At 37.6% G+C, this 10,356-nt stretch overlaps 1 protein-coding gene and 1 long non-coding RNA gene across 2 annotated transcripts; one reads left to right on the forward strand and one right to left on the reverse strand.

Moving 5' to 3' along the window:
* Positions 1-392: 392 nt before the first annotated feature.
* Positions 393-8,914, forward strand: ACTR6 (actin related protein 6). Its single transcript, XM_081927948.1, has 11 exons — positions 393-629; positions 1,301-1,418; positions 1,912-1,980; positions 3,190-3,313; positions 3,679-3,814; positions 3,903-3,959; positions 5,072-5,170; positions 6,170-6,248; positions 6,948-7,119; positions 8,146-8,284; positions 8,465-8,914. Exons 1-11 carry the CDS (start codon positions 562-564, stop codon positions 8,592-8,594), a joined length of 1,191 nt encoding a protein of 396 aa, XP_081784074.1. The 5' UTR covers positions 393-561; the 3' UTR covers positions 8,595-8,914.
* LOC309379116 lies at positions 5,204-6,163 on the reverse strand. Its single transcript, XR_014172372.1, has 2 exons — positions 5,420-6,163; positions 5,204-5,330 (listed from the first exon to the last, which is right to left on the reverse strand). It is a non-coding gene; the product is annotated as an uncharacterized lncRNA (long non-coding RNA).
* Positions 8,915-10,356: the final 1,442 nt, after the last annotated feature.

Below are 10,356 nucleotides of genomic sequence, written 5' to 3' on the forward strand. Positions count from 1 at the left end.
GCTGAAGGCTGAAGTTTTTTTTCCCTTACAGAGGTTTCCACGACAATTATACACAGTACTCGCATATTATATAGATGCGAAAATATAAGGCTATACAGATATTGTAAGTGAACGCTGACGCTATCCGGGCATCTCACCCGATACATGCCTAAAAGGTCCCCCAAACAAAATGTTCCCTTCACACCACATAAGAGCCGAGTTTCAAAGAACATTCTTGTCTGAATGGACTTAACTGAAACTGGAAACTGGGATGAAGCAGTCTAAGTTTATATTAAAACTGACTCTATTAGTCTAAGATTACAAGTCTACACCTAACACTCAAACATAGGAATCTAGAGCTCTTCTATTATTTCCTATCTCTATGACTTTCCCCCTACAGTATTTGCTCTTACGTCGGGAAAGTCCTCCACTATCCCATCATTCAACGGGGCTAAGTTCCTTTTACCAATGAGAAGGCGTGAAAGAGAGGACCCGCCCGGTGGTGACTAAAGACGTTTCCGCCGCATGGTTATTTAGCGCTGGCTTGCCGATGGGGCGGAGCTGAGGGACCAAAGGAGAAAAATGGCGACTCTCGTGTTAGATAACGGCGCCTACAATGCCAAGATCGGGTACAGTCACGCTCATGTCAGGTGAGAAGCCTTATTCGCTTGAGGTCTGGATGGAGTTAAATTCTTTTGGAACAGGCAGTCGGTTCTCCTGTGGGTTTTCTCTCATGTTTTGATATGGACATCTGTGAGAATGTAATCAATTCACTGGCAGTTATGAATGAATTAAGGAATTATTCCAAATGTGCAGGAATTGTCCAAACAAGCGTCCAGTGAAGAAGTGGCTATTACAGAAAACATAATCCAGGTACTAAATCCAACGAAAGAATGAAATCAGTATGTTTTGTTTGGAAACAGCTAGTGTAGGAGTGTGCAAACGTCTGAGAGATCTGGGTTACAAAAGGTGTTTCCAGCAAATTGACATGTTAAAGTAGTTTAACTGTGGAACCCACTTTCCCAGGAGGCAGTGATGGCCACCAACCTAGATGGTGGGAGGAAATCCAACCTAAAGGAGGATTTGAAAAATTCATGGAGAGGGTTTTCAAAGGCTATGATGGCTATGCTCTGCCTCTGAAGTGAGAGGAGGTAAGGTTTCTGAATACAGTACTAGTTAGTTTCTGGAAACCACAGGAGGGGAGAGCGCTCTTGTGCTTTGGTCACACTTGTGGGTTTCCCACAGGCATTGGTTGGTCACTTACGTTATTGACTTTTTAAAATGTGTATAAAGCTGCTGGGTTTCTTTCCCCTCCCCACAGTGTTATTCCGAACTGTCAGTTTAGATCAAAGACTGCTCGTCTGAAAACATTTACAGCTAACCAACTGGATGAAATTAAAGATCCATCTGGACTTTTTTATATACTCCCATTCCAGAAGGTAATTTAAATAGCATGGAAATCTTTTTACACAAGAATCAGTTAAGGTTCAGTAAGACAGGTAAAGGTTTAGTCAGATTTATGCATGAGTAGAGTAATGTAATTAAAACCAGAGAGGAAGGAAACATTTATTTCTATATAACGAAGCCTTAGATGGAAATTATTGTTTTTTTTTTTTGAGTTGTGCATCTGAATAATAAATTAAACTTGCAAACCTGTTAACACTTATTTGGGTGTAAGTCCCACTGCCTTCAGAGGAATATACTTATATATAGAAATGGTCAGGATAAAGTCTTAAATAATGTATTTATTATACCTGATCATAAGCAAACAACATGGAGTAAAATACTACTCTAGGACAGGAGCCAAATCATCCAAACACTTTCAAGAGATCAGGTTTCTTCCAGTAGGGTGCTAAAGAAAGTTTGAAGGACAGTGTAAAATTATGCAGATATCAAATGGTTAGAGCAGTAACTTTACTTTTTTAATAACAGGGCTACTTGGTAAACTGGGATGTTCAAAGACAAGTGTGGGACTATCTTTATGGAAAAGAAATGTATCAGGTAATTAAACACTTTCCTATATCTTGAAGGTAGCACCAGAAGAATATAAGAATGCAGGCTGCTTATAGTCAGCATAACCTAATAGTTGAAGCTTGTGCATCAGCTTTAATTTAAACTGTGAGTGTTTTGATTTCTACAAATGAGGGCATTTACTGTTTCATTTAAAGCATGGGTTTTTATTTCTACAAAAATGTGCTTGTTCAGTGTAGTTGTGTTCTAAAGAATGATGTATCAGCAGATAAAATAATCCATATCTGCTTGTGGGATCTGTCAAACCTTCATAGAGTATTTTATCTCAGTGTTGCGTATTTTTCTGAATTGGAGTTTGATCTACCCCGATGCACCTGCTGATTTTACATCCCAAGATGCATCATGGCAAACCCATCTCAGCCAGTGTTTACTCAAGACTTTTATTGGTTACTGTCTTTATCATACAGGATGATACATTTTAGCAAGTACATTATAGAGTTTAGGATATACCGGTAGTTTAGGATGGGGTTTTTTTTATTACAAGTTATCACTCAGTTTCCTAAAGAATTCCATAAAACACAAGGGGAAAAAACAATGCTGAACTGGAATTCAAGCTCACACTAAGGTCTTACATTCTGCACATCGTGCAACAATGGAGGGTGGGGAGAGGGGGCGGGAAAGGGACCCAGCATTCGACTATGAGCTACCAAAAGCTCCCGGGGATCAACCTGTTGGACATCCCTGCTGTACCTGTATACACAAAAGTAAGTCCCTCTGAGTTCAGTGAGGCCTACTTGCAGGTAAATGGGTAGCTTGAATTACTTCATCCATTAGTCACTTGCCCACTCACTAGTTACCTCTGTAAAAATATGTAGGTTTTATTACATTTTGTATAACCTACAATTTTTTTTCAAGTAGGTGTTCCTGCTGTCACAACAGAAAGCTACTATACTACAGTGGCAAGAAGTGTGAGCTGTGAGTTAGGAGAAAATCCCCAGTTCAAATTTGACCCTTCATCAAGCCACTTTTACCCAGTCTCTCATCTGCAGCAGAGGAACATTACTGGCCTATCTTTCTAAGACTGTTCCAAATACTATTGAGATAATTTATATGAAGTGTTTTGAAATATTCTCTGTGCATATTATTAAGAACATATTTATTAATAGTCAGACCCTAATTTTAGATACTCTTAAAAAAAAAAAAGATTGCTTCTGAATCTTGAAATAATTTTCTACATAGGTAGACTTTGTAGATACCAATATCATCATCACAGAACCTTATTTCAACTTCAGCTCAATACAAGAGTCCATGAATGAAATATTGTTTGAAGAATACCAGTTCCAAGCAGTTCTCAGAGTAAATGGTGAATGGCAAGTCCTCTTACTGTTTATTTTTTGGGGAGAAAATGTTTTCGTTGGCATTGCTACAACACTTTGTTTGCTAATAATAATAATAATAATAATAAATATTTATACCCCTCCCATCTGGCTTGGTTTCCCAGCCACTCTGGGTGGCTTCCAAGACATGTAAAAACATAATGTCAAACATTAAAAATTTCCCAATACAAGATTACCTTCAAGTGTCTTCTAAAAGTTGTGTAGTTCTTTATCTTCTTGACATCTGATGGCAGGGTGTTCCACAAGGATGGCGCCACTGCCGAGAAGGCCCTTTGCCTGAAACACTTGTTAATAAATGTATCTGACACTATGACATGGCTCTGTTTTTCAGCTGGGGCTCTCAGTGCCCATAGATACTTCCGGGATAACCCATCAGAACTGTGTTGCATCATTGTAGACAGTGGGTATTCTTTTACACACATTGTACCTTACTGCAGAAGTAAAAAGAAGAAGGAGGCCATTATAAGGTAAAAAACCATATTTTTCATATTTTTAAAAAAGATGTATTCATGTTTTTAAAATATAAATATTTTTTAAAATCTTTCTTGTTCTTAGGATTAACGTGGGAGGAAAGCTCTTAACCAATCATCTAAAGGAGATAATCTCGTACAGGTAAAACACTAACTAGAAGTTATTACAATCTTATCTGGTTCACAGTAATAAAAATATAGTTTATTTTATAGGGCAAAAAGAGAAAGCTAACTTTTGATATCAATGTTTGCTGAAGGACTGTGAAGGCTTACTTTGCCTAGATTATGGCGCAAGTTATGTAATGATACTTAAAATTAGTTTTTTTGCAGCAATAAATTAATTGCAGCAGAAGTTAAATCGGAAAAATAGATGGAACACTCCATAAAATGAGCAGTAAAATTATTTTGTGAATTCTGTGACCATAATTTACTGGCATATCTTGTTGGTTGTTTCCAAATGCCACTGGTTCTATGGAGAAGCTGAGTGAATCTGTGGGTATGCTAAGCCACATGAGTAGACTATAATGGGGCAAGGTTCATGAACTTGACGGCTACCTCTTTTTGAATACACAAACTTTCATAAGCTACACCCTAGAAAGTTCATTGGGAATATACAGATGGGCAAAACCAACTGGGTTCCTCACAGTGAGTTAAGCTGCTCAACCTAGATTTCATGGCCACTTGTTTCCCATCCCCTATCCCCCATCTCAACAGTAGTGAAAACTTTCCTATTCTGAAGATCCCCCTGCATCCTTAGGTCTTGCTGGTTCTATTTAGAGGGCTGTTTAGGGTTAGATACAACTCGTGTGCCAATTCTGAATGTCTTCTGTAAAGGTGGGATTCCTGAATGATTGCAATATGTATAACCTTTTTTAAAAAGCCCCATCAAACAGTACTTTTCCTATATACATAATTTTGTTCCTCTTGTATAGAAAGGGTGGTATGAGAATATTATTAACTTTTTCTACTAAAAACCATGGACTTCATCTGGTTTAACAGATTAGTTCCTAATCACAACTTAATGAGAACTCAAAGAAGTGCAGTGTTAAGAACGTTCATCCTCCTCTTACTGTTCTTTGGTTTAATAGCATGCCCTACTCCACAGAGGATTAAAGGCTTAAGTGAGTTTTCCACAATTAATCTAACAGCTTTACTATAACATTTAAGCTTCAATAAATACTCATATTGAATACTCCTAACAGACCAGCAATGAAAACAAGATAAAGTAGCATTATTTTCTTTTTAAAATTATAGGCAACTCCATGTTATGGATGAAACCCATGTGATTAACCAAGTGAAAGAAGATGTATGTTACGTTTCCCAAGACTTTTTCAAGGATATGGAGACTGCCAAGTACGGGGTTTTTTAAATATAGTTTTAATATAGTTAAATAGCTAAATATAGTTAATGGTAATTTTGTCTATGGCCTGAAGAATTTATCATGTATTGCCTTGTGGTAAAAAAACCACCATTCTGTTGACAGTGGTCTATGAATACATTAAATATCAAATTCCTTTACTGAAAGCATCTTGTGTTTGGGGCTTAAATTTAAGCTTGGGTTCATTAAGGGTTAGCTCTGAAACATGTTGTTATGAAGACTGCCTTTGAGCATGTATGGAGTGCTGTTCTGACCCAAGTCCCCATATCTGGAAATAGAGATAATGATCTTTGAGGTCCCCATTTCAGCCAGACTTCGGTTTATAGTCTTGATTCCATTACTGAAGCATCTGCAATGTTCCAAATCATTTTCAAGCTCTACATATGCAATTAACTTATGTGGTTGAAATTGCATGCAACACAGAGCGCACACAGGTTCTGGCATATTGTTGCAAGATCTCACAGGAACTCAGACAATCCCACAGGAACTTGCAAGAGCATCCCAAAGCCTATGCAGTGTGCGGGACTTGCCTGGTAAGCATGGCAGAGCTTAACAGCTGTCTTCCCGGCATGTGGGGGATGATGGTAAGGCTCGCTTGGCAAGGATACTTATGTGGGGGTGGTTTGAATTTACACAGTTTTGCATATTCCTGCCATCCCCAGAACATAAACCCCATGCAAGGTGTGATTGTCCCGCTATTAAGTTCAACATCTATATGCACTGAATACCCCAAATAGCTTTACATGGTGGTGAGCTGTCTTACTGATTAAAAGTCAAAAGGAGGTTATCCTATACAGCTTTCTTATTTAGTTATCGTCAAAGTCTCCTTTTGAGAGGTCTCCACATTTGAGAAAATTGGACTTAGACCCATATTAGGGTAAATTGTTAATTATTTATTTACAATGAATTTTTTTTTTTGTGGCTCTGAAGAATCATTAACTTTAGGATGTATTCTGAATTCCAACCTGTTTCAGATTGAAGGGGGAAGAAAATACAGTAATGTTGGACTATGTTTTACCAGACTTCAGCACAATAAAGAAAGGGTTTTGTAAGGTAATTGCATAAAATCAGTCGTCTTCTTCATTTCATTTCATTTCTATACTTACATATATTTTTAAGAAAAAGATCTCAAAGCATTTACAACCTACATCAAATAAAACAATCCAGAAGAAGACATTACAGAAGAAAGTCCAATATAAAGTATATATTCAAAGCAGCATAATTAACAGGAAATTAAAATATTGTCTTTCAGATTTTGAAACTAAAACATTACAAAGGAGGTTAACTACAGAATGCACATTTAATGCAGCAAAGATAATAAAAAATTATATTAAATGTTTCAAAAGGAAACATTATTAGAGGAAGTCAGATGTAAAGTGCAAATTTAAAACAAGGTAATTAACACATCTGGAGGATGAAAGGTTCTCCAACACTTATGCAACTTAGTTAGAAAAAGAATAAAGTCTCTATTGAGAGAGGGGGAGATGTGAAATGAATTGCCATTTTTCGTTTGTTGATTCATCCTCTTACTGTTCAGTCATAGCATGTTGGCTGCAATTTCTATGTTATTATGTGCTGATATAGCTAGGTATAATTGTATGGAAGAAATATACAAGTTTCAGATTCCCATACAGGTTTTGGATCCCAGCTACTACATGGGAAAAATCATGCAAATAAGGTAACTGATTAATGTTGATATTAAAAGCTGGTTTCATTATCACATGTGTGTTAATTCACATCTGTTTGATTTAGCCAAGGGAAGAAATGGTGTTAAGTGGAAAATACAAAACTGGTGAACAAATACTTCGTCTTACAAATGAGCGATTTGCTGTTCCAGAGATACTCTTCCATCCTTCAGATATTGGTATTCAAGAAATGGGAATTCCTGAAGCCATTGTTTATTCAATTCAGAACTTGCCGGAAGGTATTCTTATTTAAACAATGTATTTAAACAATATTTAAACTGTAGAACATGTTGCATTGTTAGACTTTTTGTTTTGGTTCTAAAGTTCCCATATCAAGGACAAAAACTCAGTTGTCTAGAACAGTGGTTTTCAACCAGTGTACCATGGCACCCTTGAAGGATGGTCAGGGGTATTATGGGCAACACTGACTTCTGTCCCTTTTTCCTTCCTTCCTCTGATGCCCTCTTGCATCTCTGCCTCCCAAAGGCTTGTACAGCTGTTTGTTGCAGCAGTCATGGCTACAGGCTCTGCAGGCAAATGGTGCCTCGGGGGGCTGGTAAGGGGGTGCTGGTTGCCAGGAACTGAGACAACCTTGGAGTAAGCAAGCAAACAGGTGAGGGAACCTAGCCAGCCAGTCCACCAGCCGTTGCTGTTGGGGATGGACAGACATGTTCCAGGCCCCTGTGGGGCAGTGTGAGGAGGCACATCTCTTTGAGGTGGGCGGGGGGGGGGGCAGCTCAGAGACCAGGGATGGCAGCAGTGGCAGCTCTGAGGAGAGGAGAGAAGGCTGAGGGAACACTCAAGGGAGTGTTTGAAAAAGGGTGAGAGGCTGGGCTCCTATGCCCCACAGGGGTGCTGCAGAAAGAATGTAGTTAGTCAAGGGAGCCACGGACTCAAAAAGGCTGAAAACCTGTTCTAGAAATTCTCCAGTATAAGATTGTAATAAACACTATTTCTTGACATGTTACTGTTGTAAAATTGCTGAAGTTGCCTATGCACTATCCAGACTTCTGAATTAAGTAGTTTAATACATCCAAAGTTGATTGGGAGCCAGAACACTTAGCGCCCTCTTCATTGGAAGTAAACAATTTGCATTAGAAGAATATTTAAACATGTGACTGAGGTACTGCCTCCAATGCAAGTGCTTTTCATTACAGACTCTGATGCAAGTGCTTCCAATGCTTTTCATTACAGACTTAATATAACTATATAAAATCAAGCAAGTTATTGTAGAATTATAACTTGTTTCTTTCTGGTCTTCATAGAAATGCAACCACATTTCTTTAAGAATATTGTTTTAACTGGTGGAAACACACATCTCCCCGGCTTCAGGGATCGTGTTTACTCTGAGGTCCGATGCCTCACTCCCACTGACTACGATGTTTCTGTTGTTCTGCCAGAGAAGTAAGTAACCTTTCAGTTACACATGTGGATTCTCAACTGACAGTTACCCACTCTATTTTTATATTTCATATTCTAATGTCATATAATGTAGTACTAGCTGATACTGAAAATCAATATTAAAATAACTTTGTAAACTAACTGTATTTTACAGTTTACACAATTATTTTATTGACTTTCCAGCCCTATTACTTATTCCTGGGAAGGTGGAAAGCTGATTTCTGAAAATGACGATTTTGAAGATATGGTGGTAACCAGAGAAGACTATGAAGAAAATGGACATAGTATATGTGAAGAGAAATTTGATATTTAAATGGTTCACAAGATATGGACATTATATTGTATATGTTAAAGACCTGGGAAGTTTTCTTAGATTGGAACCCTGATGTAGTTGTTTTTTTAAGAATGAAACTGTACTGTCAATTAATATATATGTAAGGTTTTATACATTTTTATATACATGTAGCTTATTGGGTTTTTTCCTTCATATTCTTTGCCACTCAAATGCTGGTAGAAACTGATACCTGGATGCAAATGGCTGAAATGAAAATATATCCATAAAAGTACATTTCTTCAGTTAACAATATGCTAGAATATTTAGTAGGAAAATGAAATAAAACATTTGACTCCAAAGTTTATTTGGAAAATAGTGGTTGTATTGTAACTGAACACAAGAACACTAGATCATAAATCTAGAAGGCTAGTTCCAGATTTCTTCAAACACTCCGCTTAACCAATTCCTATCTACTATTATATTAAAGAGGGATTTAAGCAGGAATGCTTTTATTTTATGTGAAAGGGAATAAAAAGAGGACAACAATAGATGCTCAAGTCAAACAAAAAGAGTCACCAATTTAAAACATTTTTATAATAAAAAGTATTATGATGTATTTTATTAGAGAAACAGCTCAGATCAGCTACAGGCCATGTGCTGCTTTTTTAAAATAAAAAACTGAAACTCTTCCACCTTGGATTTTGTTCAAGGATTAATTTGTTTTCCCCATTTCAGAATGACAACCCATTGCTCATAGGTGTGGTGCAATCTGGACAGGGAAAAGCATCCAGATACCATTGCTATGTTTACCTGAGCTGTTCTACACTTACGAAGAGGCATGCAATTTGTGTGTGTGTACATAAACAGTTGTACCTCACAAAACAGTAATTTGGAAGTAACTTCTGTCCACAACACCAACTTGTTCAAAACGTATGCTAGTGGATTAGAAGATGTGGGAAAGGTTACTAATCATGAAATACACCCTATGATATTGCTTTCTATGGAAGACCTTTATTTGGAACATCCACTCGTTGGAAGACTTGAAAGACTTTAAATCTTAATGCTGGAAGAGAGCCCAGAGCCCTTGAAGATATATGACTATTGATTCAAAACCCTAAAATGTATTTTATATAATTGACTTTTTATTTCTATTCTTTGTATATCGTATTGTTTTATTGCTATGGCCGATGGCTGACGCAAATAAAGATTCATTCAAGCTATAGCTGCAGCATAAAGCAATAACTGGGGAAATAGGAAGAATCCCACCCCATTGGATGAATCCTGTCTATTCATCTTTCTAAAAAAGCTACACCTTGACAAATAAAGGGGATGAAACAACCCTAAGGTGTCTCTGGGGTAGTCATTACACCTTATGGTCGCCTACCACAGAACCTTCATGTTTATAGGCCTTAACATTTCCATAGGAAACCATACACTGCCTGAGGGCCAACACTATGCCTTGTTGCTCCTTGGGAGTATGTTTGTCTTAGAAGTAAAATATATCTCAACATACTTGGTCCTCTCATAGAAAAAGCAAACAAACTTAGTGAAGTTTTACCACTGTCCACATACATATTTACACAGAATTCCGTTTTTGTGGTACATTCACTCAGTATGTATTTTAATAACAATTGATCTGCTATCCTGCCCCACTTGCATGGACCACTCCGCTGAGAGAACCAAGTCCGTATATATTCCTCCTCCTCGGCCTTAAACCTGTTACGCCTTTTCCTCTTCTCCCACAACTTCACCGCTTTATTTCGCTGTGAGGGAACGGAAAGGCAACCGCGGAGGCTCGAAA

The sequence above is a fragment of the Podarcis melisellensis genome, assembly GCF_964234715.1.
Source record: "Podarcis melisellensis genome assembly, chromosome: 10".
In the NCBI taxonomy this organism is placed as follows: domain Eukaryota; kingdom Metazoa; phylum Chordata; class Lepidosauria; order Squamata; family Lacertidae; genus Podarcis; species Podarcis melisellensis.